Genomic DNA, 21,656 nt, shown 5'->3' with positions numbered 1-21,656 from the left:
AACCACTGCATCCAAGCCAGGAGTCCTGGTTAAGCTAAAGGCGCAGAACACTAAACATTATTTAGGTTAAAATTAACTGGTAGTTATTTTATTTTAGTTGTATCCTTTAATATAAACCCCCAGATTATAGATGAACATTAAGACATTTACTAAGTTGATACATAGAAGAAAAAAACAGGAGAAAACAATATTTAAAACATCTTGATATTTCTATGTATTAGTCTCAAAAAGTGAAGTAAACTGGTCAATAAAAGTGATTAACTTTATTCAATTACTGAAAAACCGAGTCTGAGATTTTACATAGGGGCGAATATCCAAAATTTACAAATTAGCAAGGCAGATATATAAACTGCCATAGGATTAGTCAGATACGGAGATTTTTTAAATCAATGGCTAAGAGATTAAGCGCAGAAACCTTCTGTTGAACCTTTACCTCTTTGAGGTGGACGGCGAAGAAGCCATCATTTTGTGAGCTCATTGATACCTTGGTCACATCCACCAAGGGAACCTCTGACTTGATTTGTCCAGACTTTTGGTCAGCAAGAAGGAGATTATTGTTTGTTAAGAGGAAAATCCGAGATGTACTCTAAATCAAAATAAAAAAATAGTACAAAACCAATGATCACAAATACTCAAAAATGGTCCATGAGTTTAAGGCATTATTTGCAAAAATTCCAATATCCTTCAACAAACATACCTATGTAAACCAAGAACACACTAAAGAACATAAATAATATGTTTTATTTCATAAAAATGTCAGAGAACAAGCAAAATTCCACCTAAGCTTAAAGGTAAGGGGAAATAGCCCCCTTCACAGTTTACTGAGAACATGAAATGCAAATTTTTACATTCAGAAAACAGGGTGACTATCCCAACTAATAGGTACTTCTTATCAGTCTTCAAGGTTAGCATTTTTACCTTCCCATTAGCACGGTTAATTTTGTTCACGACTTCAGCAATGATGATCTTTTCTTCAATGGCATCTTTGAGTTTCTTATACTTGGGGTTCTTGTTGATTTCCAGGTAAGCCCCTTGGAATGGTTGCCCAACACTAAAGGAAAAAAATTCCTGCACATTAGAAATAGTTTCAAATGAAAGTACCACTAAAAAAAGGAAACAGGTCAGTTGATTCTAAGGAGTAGCTGACAACGTCATAAAAATTGATTTCAATTTATTTTATATATTACACTTGCATCTGTCCTAAATATAAGTTGGAAATGAAACCTTAAACCTATTTCAAATACATTTTTGAGGTGGTCATGGCATTTGGTGGGCAGGACTTTGATAATAATCTTATCACATGGAACAATCAAGATAGAAATCACTCATAAGAACAACAGCTAAAACTCAAGTACATGGCCTCATGTGAAGGAAAAGGCAATTTCTTCTAATCTGTTAATATAAAGTTAACAGCTGCTCACAAAGGATTTACTAACGCCTTCAAACAATATGTGGCAGTGAAAAAAGAGCTGAAATCATTACCGTCACCTGCTCTAAAGAAAAATTTCATTTCTTGCAGAGAATAAGAAAATCAATAGGCCTTCTGGGAAAGAACAGATCCAGGGCAATCACTTTAGAAGAAAACTATAGAACACTTCATATTAACATGTAACTGTGGTTCTAAGTAGGCAATACAGATGGTCTCTGACTTGGTTTGACTTAGGGTTTTTCAACTTTACAATGGTGCTCATACAACCATTCTGTTTTTCACTTTCAGTACAGTGGTCAATAAACCACATGAGATATCCAACACTTTATTATAAAACAGGCTTTGTGTTAGATGATTTTGCCCAACTGTAGGCTAATGTAAGTGTGCTGAGCATGTTTAAGGTAGGCTAGGCTAAGTGATTGTGTTCAGTAGGTTAGGTGTATTAAATGCATTTTCAACTTATGATATTTTCAACTTCATATGACATATGAAAACTTCATAAAAATTGACTTCAATTTATTTTATACATTACACTTGCATCTGTCCTAAATATAAGTTGGAAATGAAACCTTAAACCTATTTCAAATATATTTTTGAGGTGATCATGGCATTTGGTGGGCAGGACTTTGATTATAATCTCATCACATGGAACAATCAAGATAGAAATCACTCATAACCCATATGATGGGTTATCTGTGTGTAATTGCAACATAAGTTAAGCAGCATCCGTATATGAAAGGAGAATCAAGCCTCTTCTCCTAGAATATGCCTCTAAATGGACAGAAGTAACCAAAGCAAACATTCAGAATTAGGGCAATTTTTTTTTTCCAAACAAACTAATTTTTGTAAAAGGTTAACTGTACACTTATCACTAAGATGTCAATTTCCCTAAAGACTTGTCAGGGGATTCTTTCAGGACAGCTTCATCAAAGGCACCAAGGAAAAACTGCTGCTTCAAGGAATCTATAAGCTGCATTTTGAGCTACAAAGTTCTGGCAATTTGCAAATACAACTTTAAATGCTTATGTTGTGGGTGGAGGATCAGGGAAGAAAAATCCACGTAGGTGGTCAGCGTTTCACAGCTCTCAGGATATAAAAGGCCAACTCCCATAAGAGCTGCTACTTTGCAGGGTGGTGGGAGGCTAAATTATTCCACCTCTCTCACTGCTGTGGGGTGAGTGTGCCACTATCCCTGAAAACTGATAAGACTACCCAAAAATGACTTGGCTTGAAGTTAAGTTTTTTTGGTTCCTATTCAAATGTGTTTTAAATTATAAAAATGCTAACAGGCTTTTAAATTGTTTCCTCAAAGATGTATTTTCCAGCCTGTAGTTTCTGAACAGTCATCCACAGGAAATGTTCATTAAGAAGGTTACTCTCTAATTTAAAAATGTATTAAAAAAAAGCTGAATAAAATTAGTTGCTACAGCAAGCATACGGATAAATTCTCCTGTTTGAATATGCTTTATATAACAGGCACTTTGGACAACTTTGGATTTAGACACTGTGTTTGACTTAAGGGAGTATATATCACCTCAAGTAGCCACATCAGCTAATCAAGGAAGTTGTACAATTTAAAATATTTAAACCCAGTGAGTCTGGCAATGTGTGTTCATTTAATCCTTTAAAAGGAAGATATTTTAAATGTCTATAAAGTCACAGAGAATATAAACATAATTTATGTAATAAATGTGAATATATTCAGCATATAATACATTCTTTCTTTGGTCATTCTTCGGGAGAAGCTTAAAGTTGTTACAGATTTGGCTTGAAATTGTACAATCTACTTTTTCATAAACACCAGATGAAAATGGGATTAGATTGCTGGGAGGAAATGATGAATGCAGGAGATGTAAGACTATTCGGATAAACAGTCTTTACCAAGGACTTCATTTGCTGAACTTGGGATTGGTGTTCCTTCTTTTTCTGAGTCCACGGTGTCTAAAATAAAGGAACTGAACGTGCTGTACAGGCCACAGAAGTCATATCCGTTGAGTTAGCAGACTGAAGGGCACCACGGACCAGTGCTCAAGCAACACTCAAAAAATACTATCCTGGCTCACTCTTTCATTTAGCTTACAAATAAGTTTCTGACCTTGCTTGTTATGGCAGGAAGACTGGAATGGTGATTAAAGTATATTGCCAACAGAAATTTGGCTAGTCTTTGAAAACTACGGAAAAGCAACAGTAATTTACAATGCAAACGTATCTTAACAGCCTATATAATTTTTATGTTAAATGACTTCTAATTATTTAGTAAAGTGTTTGAGCTAATGCTAATGGAGTGAAACCAACAATCGTAACCTCATTTCATTAAACTGCACTATAGAAGCCATGGCTCAAATAAATGTGTTTACATCAAGCTGATTATAAAAATGATTCACAGAACCAAAGATCGCTCATCTAAGACTGAAATCAAACACCAGGCAAAAAGGCGTACAAATATACTTGAGAAACTTTTATAATCCTGAATTTTATGGGTAAAGCAAAGCCATGATACCTAGATGGGTATAAAGCCTTCTTGTCTTTGAAGAGTTCACTGGCTTCTAGTTTCTCTTCATAAATAAGTTTCTGCTGGTCTGTGAATTGGTCCCTGTATTTTTTACACTGTGAGATATGAGAAGAAAGAAACAAAACATCATTTATATAAATAAATCATTACTCATTCTTAAATATGCTAAGACAATTTACCAGCAACAAGAGTAAGGGAGAAAGTACAAAACATTCACTAAAAAGGCCAAAAACATTTTTCCCTTGTGGGTTTTAAAAAGTTTGTCTTGGAAAATGTCAGAGTATTACTTGTATTGCAGAACCTGCGATGCTTCTTCAAAACACACCAGGGCCCAGTGGGCATGGGCCTTGCAAGTACTATTTCCTCCCACTATGTCAATCCTTGGAAATCCTCTAGTCCTGAGGCTGTCACTCTTCTAGAGGGACTCACAGTAAAAATACTGTGCATCACAATCCACTAAGCACATTTCCACACACATACACATAGAGAAAATTGACACAAAAGCGTCACAAAACAATACTCAATCCTTTCTATATATTGTACACTCTGCTATTTTCTATTCTATTGCATTTTATTGAAAAACGCTGGTAGTAATCTACTAAATTGATTTCATGACCACAAACATGTTATGACAGTTTGAAAACCACTGCTCCAAATCCCCCCACTACCATTTTACAATAGGGACAAGGGACCTGAGATATCCCCTTTCACTCCGTCCCTGAAGCTGCAATGAGAGGAGACAGTGGCCAGAGGAGCAGGGCCAGATTTTTTAGATGAGCATTCCTAGAAATTCAGTTACAGGTGTGGTCAAGTGCTACTGAAATAATTGCATGAAGAAATGTTAGCATAGCTGCTGACCCTTTCCATGGAAAGGCTCCCTTCAGGAATAAACAGCCCTCACCTCCCACCTCCAATCCAATGGAGGGATGAGTGAGATCGCAAAGCCAGGGGAGGGCAGAGGTGGTGCAGATCCCCAGCATTGGGAGCTCCCTGTCATTATTTCTGAAGACACTTTCTGGGTTAGACTCAAGAAAGGAGACAAGCCATTAAGAGGTTCATGAATCTCGCCAAACTGGCTGTTAGAGAACAGAACTCAGAATCCAGTTCCTTATGTTGTATGGTACCACTTATCAAGCTAATCAGCGATAATGTCACTCTATACATAGATGATTCTGATAAAAAAACAAGCCCACCCTGCTGGGCAGGAAAGTTTCCTGGAGGATGTGTGTACTGAGCATTCATTTACTAAATACATGCCCTTCCATCTAATGATTTTATTACATCTGATAACTGCATATATTTAACATTCCACATATCAACTGACTAGGTTATCGAAATAAGGTCAACATCTATACAAGTGCCCCACGTGCTCCATGCTGGGCAACATCTAAATTATATGCCATGTCCTCTTATATAAAATAAGAGAGCTAAAATAAAAGGCAATATAAAACAGATTTCCAGCTTCCCTGTAATTTAGATAGAGGATGTGTTACTATCTTTAGGGACAGGGAAAAGCCTTTTTTCCCATCCATCAAAGTGTGTATGTTCACATGTATTATCTGATTATGTGTTCTGTACATCTGATAAACTCTTCAATTTGCAGGATTTAACTATGTTGCCTGAAGGTGTCCACATTTTATTATTTCTCTGTCCTACAGTATTCCTTTAAACAAAGAGAAAAACAAATGAACAAAAAACTGAACTACTTGAGAGCAGCTGGAACCTGGAATGGAAAGAAAATGCAGCCCTGTGCTCCCCTTTCCAGCCAGGGCCCAGAGGTGACTGCAAAGGGAATGCCTGGGCCGCTGCAGGGGCTCTCATAGAAACTCAATATGGTGCACGGGGGAAAATCACCAAAGTCCTCAAGTAATCCTCTTTGAGGCAAAGGAAGAATGTGTTACAGTTTTGATTTTACGTAAGTTTTCAAACACTCAAAATAAATAAAGTCTCTGAAAAGATGTAACATGACATTTTTTACCCTCCACAAGTGGAAAATCCTTTTTAGCTCCTTGTGAGTAGAATCCAAGAATAAGTAAGGTCTTGAGGGCCAATTCTTGTCTATTGGAGATAAGGAAGGCATCTTATTTTTCATTTCCAAGAAGTATTTTTGCACCTGTGTTGGGTTTGACAGAAAATACTACATGAGGAAAACACACCACAAAAGACACTGTTTTACATAAATCATTATCAAATAAACCAGACGATAGTGGAATTTATTTAACTTTGGAATTTATAAAACTGTAACTCATCTGGGAAATCTCTATTCCACTCTTTCATACTGGTTGGGGAAATATGAGTTCCACCAAATGGTTAAGAGAAAAGAAGAATACTAATGCTAACACTCATATTAACACTAATACTAGTACCAGCTAGCTCTATAGAGCTGTATTGTCTAAAATGCAGCCACTAGTCACACAGGCTATTTATATTTACATTTTAAGTAATTAAAATTAAATTAAATTTAAAAATCCAGTTCCTTAGTCACACTAAGCGGCAGTGGGGGCTGGCTCCAGAGTTTGCAGTCTGTTCAGTACTACATACACCTCTCCGAAAGATGGAGAACTCCAGAGTCCATGCGAGTGGAGCTGCACAGCCTGGCTCCCTGTCACCCCTCTCCCCACTAATTTGCTTGCCAGCCTTACCCTGCCACAGCTCATGGCAGTGTCACAGGGTAAGGCCCTGGCTTTCTTGGATCCACTTTCCCCCAAAAGTTCTCTCTGTCAAATAAGGCAAACACTGTATTAATAATATAAGGGCCATTAACAACTCTTTCTGACACATTTCTACCTGAATTTAGGAGAAGACGATTTTAAAAGATAACTAACTCTCAGTGTCACAGCTATGATTTAATTATTATTTAAAAAGTCACTTTTGTCATTTAGGAAAAGGCACATTTTATGGAGTTGGTGATATTAACTGGGTAATTCCACAATGCTAATTAGCCACAGACATAAAGTGTCAACTTACAATTCTCTGAAGCGTAAACTCATAGATTTTCTTTCCAGCATTGGCTCTGAAGAATTTCCTGTATTCTCTACGTACCTTTAAAAAGAAGATGTAGGTTACAGTGGTTAATGTGTGGCTGGTACAGGTCCATAATGATACACCTCTATTAAAAATGAAAAAGTGTCAAACAAGTCAGTTTATAAGTGTCCTTTCTGGATTTAGTAAAATAATTGAAACACATTCACATAGCGGATCTTAAGTCAGAGAGAAATTGAGAGATGTAAATGATGAAACCAGAATGAATTGATGTTTTAAATCCTCTTAGTAGTTTTTGAAGAATCTGACGATTTGACAAGAAACATTTTACAGGCACAGCTGCAAACTCATCCCAAATTAAAATACATTAAAAAATTATATAAAATAATGTTCTCTTCAGATTGTTTTGTAAAAGGCAAAAAGAAAAAAAAAAGTCTGAAGAACTGTATCAGTTTCCAAAAGCCTTGCATAGAAGATAAGGCTTTAGTACTACACACTGAGAACTGAATATGGCTAAAAATAAGAATTTAAATAGAAGCTTTGAAACTACCATTATCTTCCATTTCATTGCATTAATTTTTTTCTATCATCTCTACTCCCACCAAACTTTATACTTAATGCTATCAGAGCACTTAAAACATCATATTATAGTTTTAGTTCACACATTTTTTTCCTTGCTACATTGTTATATTTACTTCATATACTAATGTCTAACAAAGAACAGTAACTAAGTGGAGTGTCTGTATAACAAATGAATAAATTATACAGTTAAATTTTGAAATTGAGGGAAAAATATCTTAAGTATTTATTACCATCCAGATATAAATGGGAGAGTTAGAATTTAGCAAAATATTAGCCTATCTGAATAATTCAGATATTACATATCTTTTTTCTTTTCTCTCTAGTTTTCTAGGTTTAACTGCACATGTCCAAAATATTTCTACACTAGGGGATGTAAGCTAGTAATCTTCTATCCAAATTCAGTTTATAGATAAATGTTTTGTATGCATATTTTTAAGTTAAGAACTTAATATAACAATTCAGACTGCAGATTTCTCTTAAAGTTGTCTAAGATCTAGCGACATTGAGGCCTAGCCCTATAAAATAAGGGCCAGGGAGACCAAAGTAGCTGCTGTTGCCTTTAGATGAGGCATGCATGCTCCAAACTACACGAGTCCCCTTTTCTCCTGATCCACCTCCCATCTGCTGCTTTCCTCATCTGTATGACCAACCTGGTCCCTCTGAGCATTTGTGCACCAGATCCATTCTCTACATCTGAAGATTGTTAAGGTTTAAAAACTGTAACAAATACCATATAGGCAGTTTTTCCTTTTACAGGCATACCTCATTTTAATGCACCTTGCAGACACTGAGTTTTTACAAATTGAAGGTTTGTGGCAACCCTGCATCAAACAAGCCTATTGGCACCATTTTTCCAACAGCATGTGCTCATTCTGTGTCTGTCACATTTTGATAATTTTCACAATATTTCAAACTTTTCCTTTATTATTCTATCTGTAAGATGGTGAACTTAATCAAGAGACACTGTGTGTATTCTGACTGCTCCACCCATTGGCCATTCTCCCATCTCTCTCCCTCTCCTCAGGCCTCCCTTATTCCCTAAGACACAGCAATATAGAAATTAATTAAATTGAATTAATAACCCTACAATGGCTTCTCAGTGTTCAAGTGAAAGGAAGGGTCACACACTTCTTACTTTAAATTGAAAGCTAGAAATGATTAAGCTTAGTGAGGAAGGCATGTAAACAGCTGAGGCAGGCCAAAAGCTAGGACCCTTGTGCCAAACAGCCAAGTTATAAATGCAAAGGAAACATTTTTGAAGGAAATTAAAAGTGTTATTCCAGTGAACATACAAATGATAAGAAAATGAAACAGCCTCATTGCTGATAAGGAGAAAATTTTAGTGGTCTAGATGTAAGATCAAACCAGCCACAACATCCTCTAAGCCAATGCCTAATCCAGAGCAATGTCCCAACTCTCTTCAATTCTAAGAAAGCTGAGAGAGGTGAGGAAGCTGCAGAAGAAAAGTTTATTAACTTTTCATGAGGGTTAAGGAAAGAAGCAGCAAGTGCTGATAGAGAAGCTGCAGAAAGTTATCCAGAAGATCTAACTAGATCACTCATGAATGTGGCTACACTCAGCAACAGATTTCCAATGTAGACAAAACAGCCTTCTATTGGAAGAAGATGCCATCTAGACTTTCATAGCTAGAGAGGAGAAGCTAATGTCTGGCTTCAAAGGACAGATTGATTCTCTTGTTAAAGGATAATACAGCTGCTAACTTTAAGTTGGAGCTAATGCTCATTCACCATTATAAAAATTCTACAGCTTAGGAATTATGCTAAATCTACTCTGCCTGTGTGCTCCATAAATGGAACAACAAAGCCTGGATGATAGCACATCTGCTTACAGCATGGTTTACTGACTATCTTAAGCCCCATATTGAGACCTACTGCTCAGAAAGAGAGAACTTTCAAAATTTTAATGCACACTGACAAGGCACCTGGTCACCCAAGAGCTCTGATGGAGATATACAAGGAGATTAATGTTTTCATGCCTGCTAACACAACATCCATTCTGCAGCTCACGGATCAAGGAGTAATTCTCAGTAGTATGATTTAAGAAATACATTTTATAAGGCTATACCTGCCATAGACAGTGATTCCTCTGATGGATCTGGGCAAAGTAAATTAAAAACTTTCCAGAAAAGAGTCATCAGTCTGAATGCCATTAAGAATATTCGAGATTCATGGGAGGAGGTCAAAACAGCCACATTAATAGAAGTTTGGAAGAAGATGATTCCAGCTCTCATGGATGACTTGGAGGGGGCTCAAAACTTCAGTGGAGGAAGTAACTGCAGATGTGCAGATATAGTAAGAGAACTAGAATTAGTGAAGCCTGAAGATGGGACTGAATTGTTGCAATCTCAAGATAAGATGGAAATGAACAAGGAGTTGCGTCTTATGGATGACCAAAGAAAGTAGTTTCCTGAGATGGAATCTACTCCTGATGAAGATGCTGTGAACATTGTTGAAATGACAACAAAGGATTTGGAATATTCCATAAGCTTAGTTGACAAAACCAGTGGCAAGGTTTGAGAGGATTAATTCCAATTTTGAAAGAAGTTCTACACTGGGTAAAATGCTATCAAATGCCAACATATGCTGTACAGAAATCTTTCAGGAAAGGAAGTCAATCTTTGTGGCAAACTTCATTGTTGTCTTATTTTAAGAAATTGCCACAGCCACCACAACCTTCAGCAGCGACCACCCTCATCAGTCAGCAGCCATCGACATCAAGATAAGACAAGACTCTCCACCAGCAAAAAGATTACAACTTGCTGAAGGCTCAGATGATGGTTAGCATTTTTTAGCAATTAAGTATTTGTAAAGTGTGTACTTTGGCTTTTTAGACATAAGGCTATTAGATACTTAATAGACTATAGTAGAGACAGTGTAAACATAACTTTTATTTGCAGTGGCAAACAAAACATTTGTGTGATTCACTTTATTGTGATATTCACTTTATTGCAGAGATCTGGAACTGAGCCTGCAATATCTCTGAGGTATGCCTGTGTTCATATTCTAGTTACTGATTATTATCTGTCTTTTAGCCACAGAGTTGTTAGATCCACAAACATTTCTAATCTCAAACTAAGGTGAGAAGGGACAAGGAGAAGAAAAATGTTATCTAATAACTGGCTCCTGAAATTATAATCGTATAGGAAAGCAGACAAATGAAGTTACATAAGAATATATCCTTAAAAATATACCTGAAGTCATACTATATTTAGTTGAGCCTCATTATAACTGAGCTCATTGCTACATGCATTTTGATATTCCACAGGGCAGGTTATTTCTCTCAAAATACAACTACAGACACTAAAAGCCTGGTGACAACACGCTGGCATATACGATGGTGCCCCCTGAGGAACTGGGAGTCTTAAAAAGGCCCACAGCACTTTGTAATTATTTCCACAAGAAAAGTCAATCATTTGAGAGGGCAAAACTATCATTCATGTTAACATGATTCTCTTTTAGAAAAAAAAAGTACAAAATTATTATATTCTTGGACTTCAAGTAAGTTTGATCTTATTTCATACAGTAATACTGGTTATATAGTAAAGTACTTCTGTTTTGTTGGAGACTGAGAGGAAAAAAGTTATGTCTAGAGTAAGCCCAGTTAACTTCTGCTAAAATAATATTCCCCTACAAACTGAATTTGCTTTGTAGGTTGCTAGTGTACACCCCTAATGCGAAACGTTTTGAAATCATATGCAGTCAAACCCAGAAAACTGAAGATAAACATATTACTGATGGAAATCATTTTAGGGAATAAAAATCCTGATTCAATGTTAATTTTTGTTCCTTTTATGCAAATTAGAATGCAAATTAGAAGATGTGAATTAAATGGGAAAATGTTTACTTTTGTTTGACTTAAAAAAACCATTATGGAGCTTATTCGGAGTTCTTCAAATAGAACATCTGTTAGAATTCATATTTAAGTTACTTTTTAATTACTTCAAATATTACTTGGTGAATACTCAGTATAATCAAAAAGGATAATTTACTAAAGTTTATAGGCTGAAATTGCAGAAAAAAATGCAGAATGTTCAAAGCAGGATTCAGGGATATTTCTAATGGTTGTTCAGACTTAGAGTCAATGATTACTCAGATAATGTTCAAATATTTAGAGTAAGATTAAATGTCATAGGATTAAAGTAAAAACAATGATAAGGAATACTGTCAGAAAGGGGCCTAATTATCCCAAAAAGGCAATATGGATGGCTTCCTATGGTGATTAATTATTGAATTTGGAAGACCAGATCCTTACATGGCGTAAAGAATATTCTAAAGGCTTTTCAGAGCTCGGAGTTATTTACTTATGTGTAGTTCTGTACACATAACTGTACCCTACTGCAGTAAGCACCACTTCAAAATAAACCCTGCCATAATCACAAGGTATTTGAATTCGAGGTTCTCTTTAACATGAATGATCCACTGATCTGTGAATCTCTGAACTCATTCATCAAAATCTGTAAGCTTAGTGATGCAAGACCCTTTGGTTCCGACACTGAACAATTAGAACAATGGTCGCTCTGAAGAAAGCTCTACTCCAGGCAGCCATTATTGGGGCAGAATTGGCACAAAGAGGGAAACAAAAGCCTGGCATCCCTAGGCTGGTCACTGCGGATGTAGGGCAGCTTTTAGCTCAACTATTGTAACCGTGTCTCACAGATTTTAAAAAAACAACTTTACACTCATAAAGATAACAAACTAGAACTTTGATAACATAGTATCTTGAATAAAACATGCCATATTGCTATTACATTAAACCTGTTATTTAAAGAAACAGAAATCACATAATCAGAAAAAAAATTAGTGTATAGGTTTCTTCTGAAAAAGGTACAAAATTAAGCAAGATGACATTCTACAAGACTGTGCAGACCATCAGCAAGCATAATCAATCGTTTTCTCAGGGTTAGTAGGTGCTAGGCTTTATGAAGTTCACCCTGGACAGAAACAAGTGGTTGAGGAAGTACCTTCAGTCCAAGCCAGTAAGCCCAAATGACAGCAACTGCATGCTTACGCCTAGCCTCCTCCTTCAAGCGTTTCAATTCCCTTCGAGCCTAGAATGTTTTAGATAGTAAATAAAAGAGACAGCCCAATGCAGACAGCACAAATGACCAGAAAAGGATACCCCACCAAACAGAAAAGCCAATTTATGAATAAGGATTTCAGAATGACAGAGGAACAGTGCATAACAATTTAAACCCAAAGAATTGGTGTCAGGCTGGTGCAGTGCTTATATTTTCAGTGCACTGAGATTCTGTTCCAGAGAAGGGCAATCTGCGTGGTTCCCAAGGTAATCATTTCCCACCCCTTACTTCCATTCTTTTCCTTTTTCTCCCCTGTTCGCTGCCTTCTCCACACTCTTTCACTCCCATATCAAAGCCTTCAAACTCTGAGTAACAGCCCTAATGATGCCATTAGACTCCCCTTTGCTGACAGCACATTGGGCTGAAGAAGCTATGCACTCCTGTCTGAGTTCATCCCTTTGGATGGATAAAAAGACAACTCTTGTGAACAATCATTTAGAAAACTGGGAGGAAAAAAGTTTATTTCTCTGAAGTGCAAACAAAAACCAAAACTAACAAAACTCAAAAATTCCTTCCAGTCAAAAAATGAAAACTGGCATGTGTAAAAATTCAATTTTAGCTAAGGTCCCAAAAGTAAAATATACTGAAGACTGAAGCAATTATAGGTTAAACTTATAGGTTTAAAAATTACTCTTAGGGAAAAAATAATCTTAGGCAAGCTATTTTAAAGGATACAAATAGGCACTGATTGTTCAAGATATTATAGTACTGAGACTGGGAAATGAACTCACTGGATGGAGAAACCCTAGCAAGACCCATCTAAGAGTCCTTTTGCTTCTGCTACATTTCCCTCAGTTGACTAGAGGAACAAATTTGTTCTTCACAGATTTTCAGGAAAAGCACAAATGAACAACTCTGGTTAGTTTTGGCAAATTAGCTCTTTATGCAGGCAGATGTTGACTTTTCTCATTTTCTCACAAGATAGGCTTACAACATTGACAAGGTGGACTTCAAAACACAGGACTCTGTTGATGTTTGTGTTTCTAACTGGAATACACATTTTTAGCAAAGATGACCTTTGATTTTCTAAGTAACAAAAACATCTAAAAATCTTGTCCCTTGGGGTATGTGAAATGTTCACAGAGCCCACGACTATGCCTGGGGATTAGTGAGAGTATTTCAGGAGGCCTTTGTTTCTGAAAACAAACAGCTGATGCTGAAATTCCTGGGATTCTTCAGTGGCAATTATAGCTAGCTGTGCATCAACATAGTTTTCTGTTAAATCACAGATGATAATTCTTTGCACATGTAATGTTTTGCTTATAATAATCAATAGCTGCCACACTGAGCCTAAAAAAAAATTTCATTCATAAATTAATATTTTTAAGACATATGTTAGAGGCATTTCCATTGTCAACATGTTGCAGAAGACTGATTGAAGCCCAAACTTGAACATTCCCAACATGCGCAACCCCTCCAGAAAACCTCTAAAAAACTGCTAGCATTCATCAGTGGGGAGGGGGGGGAACCTAAACATGCATGTTATTTAAGAGTTGTTTTGTTTTGTTTTGTTTTAAAGAGCAATGATACTAGTGCCTTTTTAGTTAGCAATTAGTTTTATTGGCCTATGCATGCCTAAGCTTCCTACGCATACTACTGAACTAATGTTTCCAGGTGTGTTAAATCTGGCGGCTAGGACATGCACCAGTGTGAGCCACTATTAAGTGTAGTCATTCATCCCCTAATAGGCTAGAGGTAAGGACTGATAATTGCAGAATTCCAGGATGGAGTGTTGGGATATGTGCATTAAGTACCTTAGATCCAAGCCAGTAAGCCCAAATAACTGCAATAGCATGTTTATTCCTAGCCTCCTCCTTCAGCCGTCTCAGTTCCCTTCGCGCCTGTGATGCATTTGAAAAGGAGTTACAGAAAAGTTTAAGGCAGGAAAGGTTACTGCTGGTTTTCAACGAAGAAAGAAAAAGAGAGACACCAGTCACCACCAAATGGTAAACGCAAAAGCATGTGCCACCACCCCACAACAAAATGTTGGAAAGAGCAAGAGGCAAACACGTGCTCAGTAGCTCAAGCCAGTGAAACGTTTTCTGCCCCTGAAGCCAAGGGTTCATGGTTCCACATGACGTTACTGCTGACCCACCGCCTTCCTTGGGGTCTCTGGCCTACCTGGGTCCCATGCCAATATGCAGCAATGGTCGTGACTGCTTCCTTACAGCGCTTTTGATGCTTCAGTTCCCGCAGAATTTTTCGAGCCTAAAGGGCAGAATCACCCAAAAGAGAGAACATTGTAAAAAAAATGGAATTGACAGTGACTTGAAAAAAAACCTGAAGAGATGATCGTCCTAACATCCATGCTATTGTGATAAATCAACAGGTTAAAGAAGGCGAACGTGACTAGCCCCAAACTGACTATGAGGTGGACAATAAAGACATCATTAAGCATGACAGTGTGGTTTCCACTTGATTGGAACAGCAGCCTCCCGTACCTCATACACAATGGGAAAAATCTGACTACAGCACCACAAGCTGGCACACATCTGTGGGATGAAACAGTTCTCAGAAGAGGGCCAGAGGATTCCAATGATCCTCTGAAGGCCACTGTATCTCTTTCATTATTATTGCCTGGAATGTAACTGTAGCTGTCCTTTTTATTCAAGATATTTTTAAAACTCCAAAACCAAAATTATCTCATTGATCCCAAACCGGTGACTTCTTTCTATTAGTTGCTGGAAACTGATTTTATGGGGGCCAGGAGGACACCTGGTTTGAAGGTGGACTTTGGGTCCTTCCCCTAAGGTCTCTAGCCTATAAACGGGGCCCCAAGGTCCAGCCATGAGGCCACGGAAGAGACTGCAGGCAGCAGTTTCACTTACTCTACATGTTCAGATTTGTGTTTTGCCATTTGCTGTGGGACAACTGCTAAGCCCTTAAGTTGTCACGGGCCTGGGCAAGGTCAGTCAGTGTTGCTGGACTCGGGACCCAGCGTCTACCCTCTGAAAGGGCTCCAGGCCTGGGCACTACCCCTCTGGATCCAGACCATACCACAAAGTCTTCTCACAGGAAAGTGGTCAGAACAGGCTCCGAAGTATCGTTGACCTAGATCAGGGATCAGTAAACTTTTTCTGTAAAGTGCCAGATGGTAACTGCTTTTGGCTCTGAAGGTCACACAGTCTATCGCTACTACTTGACTCTACCACTGTAGTGCTAGAGCAGCCAGACAATCTGTGAAATAAATGCATGTGGCTGTGTTCCAATAAAACTTTATTTATGTACACTGAAATCTCTATTCCATATACTTTTCATATGTCATGAAATCATCTTCTTTTGCTTTTTTAAAAACAACGGTTGAAAAATATAAAAACCATTCTTAGCTTGCAGGCTGTATGAGAACAGGCAGCAGGCTAGATGTAGCCTGTGGCCCGTAGTTCATTGACCCTTGAACCAAGCCTTGGCAGGAAGGACCTGGAACCAGGCTGTCCACTGTGACGGCTCCTCCACGTCCCCACCACTAGACCTGGCCAGATCTCAGGATCTTTCAGTCGTGATGGGTAGCCTGCAAGACGGTTACTGGACAGTTATGGAAGTCACTGGGGGTAGGGGTTCTGAGTATGAAAGCAATGGCTGTGAGACAGCCTTCTGTACCACAGCTTTTCTCGAAAACATGGGGCAAAGGGATACTGAAATCATGTACGGGTATTATTTCAAGGACTTCCTGCTTAGACAACAAAGCGCTTAAAAAGAAGGCTGGTTAGAAGGAAGTGGCCAAGACATGGTCACCAGGGTCCCCGTTTGGCCCATAATATTTATTCTTTCCATCTGACTGTTTACAGGCGAGGCAGGAAGACAGAGGAGCCCTCCTCTGCAGGGTGAGCCTAAAGATATTATCCTTTGTGAAAAACCAGAAAACCCCAAATAAATAAAGCATACCTCTTTTAAACTCACCTTCCAACCCCGGATATAAGACTGAATTACTAAGGCGGAACTCTTTGTCTGCTGGTACCTCTTTTGTTGCTGTAGGATAAAAGGGGAAGATATTGGCAGTTGTAGTTACATATCTGTAACGCATACAAGGATTGAGAAAGGGTATTTGCTCACTTCATCTGACTGACTCTTAATTATCCATTCTCCTTCTGGAAACCAATACATAAAGAAACCAAAATATCAAACAATCCAATATTATTACAGTTAATCCAAAGTATGCTTTAAGGATGCTAAATAAAATAATTCCTAAATGACTCAGGACACAGCATTATTATCATTATTTTCTTCGTCTCATGCTGTTATAATACAGGGTTCCACACACGGCAGATACTCAGTAAATGCATATTGAATGAAAACCCACTGAGTTCTGCATCTGCTTTTGAGTGTTCTCTCTTCTTGGTGTCATTTCTCACCATACTACTTACTGGACCCACCTCTAAACCTCCCTAGTTTCTTTTAGGTTTGCTACTTTTACTCTGCCTCAAGCTGGAAAATCAGCTAAAAATTTAAGTAAACTGCTATCAATCAACTAAATATTTATATATTGAGCCTCTACTATGTATAAAGCCTTTTAATAGAACCATGAGGATATAAATGTGCGTCTGACTGCATCCCTGCCCTCAAGGAGTTGAAGTGGACACAGGTCAACAGTATAAACAGTACCCTGGGAGAGATGCAGCACAGAGAGCACAACAGTCAGGCTCAGACGCAGCAGAGGTTACTTCCAGGTGGGGAAGGTCAAAGAAGACCTAGTGAGGCTCCCAGCTCTGGCTCAACAAGCTCAATGCCCAGAGGCCTTTCTTACTTTTAGGGCTGATGCCCTGGAGTGGAGGCTGCTGGAATACTCCCTAGAAAAGTGAGCTTTTACAGTATTCACTTTGGAATATACACTGAAACATGGGCATCCCTAATGAAAATTCACAGCATTTCGAAGTACCAAAGTCACATTGTGAATCCCTCATGTTAGAAGTGCTAGCTGGCTCAGCCCCCATTCTCTGAGGTGGGAGAGATGCCTTCTCCCAGGCTTCCAGGCTATGTCTTGGAAGATCAGAGGTAATGGGTGATGGTATCAATAGATGGGCAGAGGAACAAAAAAGGATGCCAGGGAGAAAATCCAAGAGGACCCTGGGACCTCAGACAAGCCACTCACCTTCTCTGGGCCTCAGTTTCCCCAGCTTTAAATGAGGAGGTGGAAAATCTCTAGGATTCTCCCCAGAGTAATATTCCACAGATGTAGCTGTAGAACAGCTGCAGTATCTGACCATCACTCTGACATCCATTTGGTACCTCTGTGTTTTTTTAATTAATAAATGTCTTGAAAATAACTATATCTCACTTGAAAATTCATCTCTAGGAAACATGAAATATTACAAAATATGGAATAACTTAAAAGTAATCGGCAACTAAAAAGGAGCATTCAAGAAATCTTTTGAGTTATCTGGTTGAGGGAAAATAATGAGTTTAATCACTGGCTTGAGTAACATGTAGTGAACTGGTTGAGGTATGTAGTTCAAATTTTGAAAGAGATGTAACACTAGAGCAAAGTTAATGCATTCTCTAAAACTGGGGCTATTATTAGTTTTCATTCTACAAACTAATATTGCTCATAACTCCTGACATCATGAACTAATGATAAATAGTGACTTTTTAAAATCTGGTGATATAAAAGCTTTATATTGGGAGAAAAGGTACAAATAGTACTTGATCTTCCTTTGCATTGCCTGTTCTTTCTCATCCTTCTGGTCAAATGGCCCCTCCCAGAAGTTTCTCCTTGACCACTCTATCTTACGTCACATCCTGCCTCCGCATTATTCTCTATGTCAGTTCTCTATTTCCTTCCTAGCACTTACAACAGTCTGTAATTGTTCTGATTATTTGTTTGCTTAAATGCATATTGTCTTTCACTAGATACAAACTTTAGGAAGCCAGGAATTAGGTTGTTTTGTCCATCTTGCTAACGTGTTTAAAAAATATTTGTAGAATTCAAGACAGATGAATCCAGCACACTTGTAAACTTTTCTTAATGACCTCAAAAATAAGAAATTATAAAAAGGGCTCCTTGAGGACTGTTTACTTGTTGGTGCTTCCTTTCTCAGGCAAACAGAAAACAGAGCATTATGAATCTGCAGCAGAGTTAAGGAGTGGTACTATGTGTACAGAGGAGACTCCACGGCCACCAGGCTGGGTGACAACAGTCCAAAGTGCCTCTGCAGAAGGCATATGAATGACTCTTATCATTCACATGGCTGGGCAGACTCATATTTTAAGACTTATACTGCTGGTTATAATCTTAACTAGCATGAGCCATTGTAAAGATGCTCTCAAGCTGATTTTCTTTAGCTTAATCACTTAAATACCTCATCAATTTGTAAAGCTTGGAAATAATAAACTAAAATGTATTATGTGAGAATAGGTCAGCGTAAATTATGTCTTGATTATATACAGCCCTATAGCAAAGTCTCTTTATGGATGAAAAAGAGGAAGAATATAAGAAAGAAGATGTGAGTGCAAATTTAATTCATTTTGTGAGAACACAGCCCAAGTTTCAATTAACCCTGAGGCAAACCTTCAGGCTTCTCTCAAACCTGTGGTATGCCTTCAACATAACCTCTACAATGAAGTGAGGAAGGAAATGCCAAAAAGAAACTTCCTATTAACTAGGTAAACATTATTTATTATTGAATCTTTCCCTATAGTTAATAGAGCCGGATACCTAAGGACTGAAGAGAATGCAATCCTTTAACCAAAACCAGAAATCTACAAAAACATGGCCATTACCTTTCTGGAATTAAAGCCACTTTCAAAGCTGCTACAATAAAGAATAGCCAATTACTTTGAAAAACTAGCCCAACCAAATCAAAAGCTTAAAGGATATTGTCTCTTCCAATCTGATGACCAAATTAAAAATGTATTTCCAACCAAATACAGCTAGATCAGTGAAAGGCAGTGTGGTACACTGAACTTGAGCTCTAATACTGTCCTGGATTCAAATCCCAGCTCTACCACTTATAGCTATGTGGCTGTGGGCAAATTACTTAACAGCTTAGTGTCTTAGTTCTCTCATCTTTAAAAAAAAAGAACCATTAAGAACATCCATTATCTCATGAGGTTGTTGGGAGAATTAAGTATGTAAAAATCACATACATGGTAAGTACATAATAAATGTTGGCAAATTAGCATTGTTATTACTGATTTAAAATGACTGAGACTCTTACCGCATATCTCCTGTACCAGGCGGCAATCACAATTTGGCTTTTTTTCATTAGCAGGAAGTGTGTGCGGCATTTCCACCCCCGATATATCTTCTGAATGAGAGTGGCCAAGTCCTCCAGGCGTTGCTTCCTCAGGTCTTCTAATTTGAATAACTAATAAATGATAGATGGACTTATCAAAAATTCTCTGAAACCTCACAGCATACAGGAAAGGAATTTTCAGGAGACAAAATGCCATGATATTGGAGTCAATTACATTGAAAAAAAGAACTGAATAACCATATGCATTATGTATGATATGGATAATGGTCCATGAGAAAATTATTTTGACGAATTCATGAAAGACTTATAATTTTTATTCCAGTGATTCAGAATTTATGACAAATCAGAGAGGGGCTGAATTGAGCTTAAGATTACCTTCACACTGTCTATGAGGATGCAAATTACTAAGGTAGATGCTGGAAAATTCTCTTAAATGTATTAAATACTTTCCAAAATCTTAACGTTTCCAAATTACCAGTCACCTGCTATACTCATTATACTTCACACTCATCTATTCATTGACAAAAATATTTCCTTGGGGTTCTATGAGGTAGAATGCTAAAAGTATTTTTTTTACTTAAAAAAATTTTTCATTTTAGTGCTTTCCTGTACCTCATAATAATGGGGCTGTAGTTCTTAAAATTAATGTGTAATTCAGGTATTACAAATACAGACTGAATTTACCTGCAGTTGCTATGAATGTTGTACTGTTGTCCTAACAGTTTCTTTGTGATTTCTTAAGTGTTGTACAATCTGTCAGAGCAAAGACTTTGATGGTTCATAAAAAATACGCATTCTTCCACTACCCCTTACCCTTATCTGTCCCTGCCTCCTGGTTATCTGTAGATAAACAAACAAGAGTTTTGTGGCATTCATGGTGGCCCCTCATATAATGTTATAAAGTTAAACATATTTTAAGAACTTTCCTATACGATTCCAACTTAAGTTCAGAGTGTAAAGGTTTTGGTTACATACTGTTCTTGGGTTTCGGATGAATATCTTTGATCTACCAAAGGAGTATTCTTCCACGGGAATCTCTAATTCATTAAATAGGACCTCCACACCAGACCTAAAAAAATAAAAATAAAAACAGTGAGTTTTCTGAGTTACAAAAATAGTTTTATCTTCTATCATGGTATCAGGTTCTCAGTGGTATAAAACATGGCTTCATTTCCAAGTGTAATTGCTCTTTCAGCAATCATCCATCTATCAAAGAACTTTCCACAAATTAAACGAAATCCAGTAAACACTGAAAAAGTAAATTTGGGTTTACTATGTATTCTAAGAAAATGTGGTATTAAAGCCAATTTCTTGATTTCATTAGTAGAGGCAATACTTGTATCAAATATACCTATAATAATGTACCAACCTGGGCGAGGAGGCTGTGCAAGAAACTCAGATCTATTTTAAACTCACTAATTCCTGAATTTTTTTTTGTTTTTTGAGACGGAGTCTCGCTCTTTCACCCAGGCTGGAGTGCAGTGGTGCGATCTCGGCTCACTGCAGGCTCCACCCGCCGGGGTTCACGCCATTCTCCTGCCTCAGCCTCCGTTGTAGCTGGGACTACAGGCGCCTGCCACCTCGCCCGGCTAATTTTTTGTATTTTTAGTAGAGACAGGGTTTCACCGTGTTAGCCATGATGGTTTCGATCTCCTGACCTCATGATCCGCCCGCCTCGGCCTCCCAAAGTGCTGGGATTACAGGCGTGAGCCACCGCGCCCGGCCGCTGAAAATATTTTAAACATTGTTTCTGCCCCTGAGAATAAAAGCAGAGCCCAAGAGACAGTCCCAGACCAACGGGATGCTAAGGAACGTGGGCCTTACCCAGTGGGAGCAAGAACCGGACTTGGCCCTGACCTCTCT

General features: G+C 37.9%; 1 protein-coding gene across 5 annotated transcripts in view; it reads right to left on the bottom strand.

Annotated features, from left to right (window-relative positions):
* MYO1B (myosin IB) overlaps window positions 1–21,656 on the bottom strand; it is a 179,881-nt gene that overhangs the window by 10,451 nt on the left and 147,774 nt on the right. For 2 of the 5 annotated variants that reach the window (XM_012501340.2, XM_003253867.4), the window contains 11 exons: window positions 20,769–20,862; window positions 19,755–19,904; window positions 16,501–16,569; window positions 14,725–14,811; window positions 14,358–14,444; window positions 12,487–12,573; window positions 6,909–6,983; window positions 5,920–6,054; window positions 3,930–4,036; window positions 919–1,051; window positions 434–586 (listed from right to left, as the gene is read on the bottom strand). In XM_012501340.2, the coding sequence (XP_012356794.1) occupies window positions 434–586; window positions 919–1,051; window positions 3,930–4,036; window positions 5,920–6,054; window positions 6,909–6,983; window positions 12,487–12,573; window positions 14,358–14,444; window positions 14,725–14,811; window positions 16,501–16,569; window positions 19,755–19,904; window positions 20,769–20,862 (1,177 nt within the window). The remainder of the gene's footprint in view (window positions 1–433; window positions 587–918; window positions 1,052–3,929; window positions 4,037–5,919; window positions 6,055–6,908; window positions 6,984–12,486; window positions 12,574–14,357; window positions 14,445–14,724; window positions 14,812–16,500; window positions 16,570–19,754; window positions 19,905–20,768; window positions 20,863–21,656) is intronic. The other 3 variants (XM_030803075.1, XM_030803074.1, XM_003253866.4) reach the window with 3 other exon arrangements.

Source organism: Nomascus leucogenys, chromosome 22a, assembly GCF_006542625.1.
Source record: "Nomascus leucogenys isolate Asia chromosome 22a, Asia_NLE_v1, whole genome shotgun sequence".
Classification (NCBI taxonomy): domain Eukaryota; kingdom Metazoa; phylum Chordata; class Mammalia; order Primates; family Hylobatidae; genus Nomascus; species Nomascus leucogenys.
The sequence above is the reverse complement of the archived record's forward strand: the minus strand, read 5'-3'. Positions and strand labels throughout refer to the sequence as shown.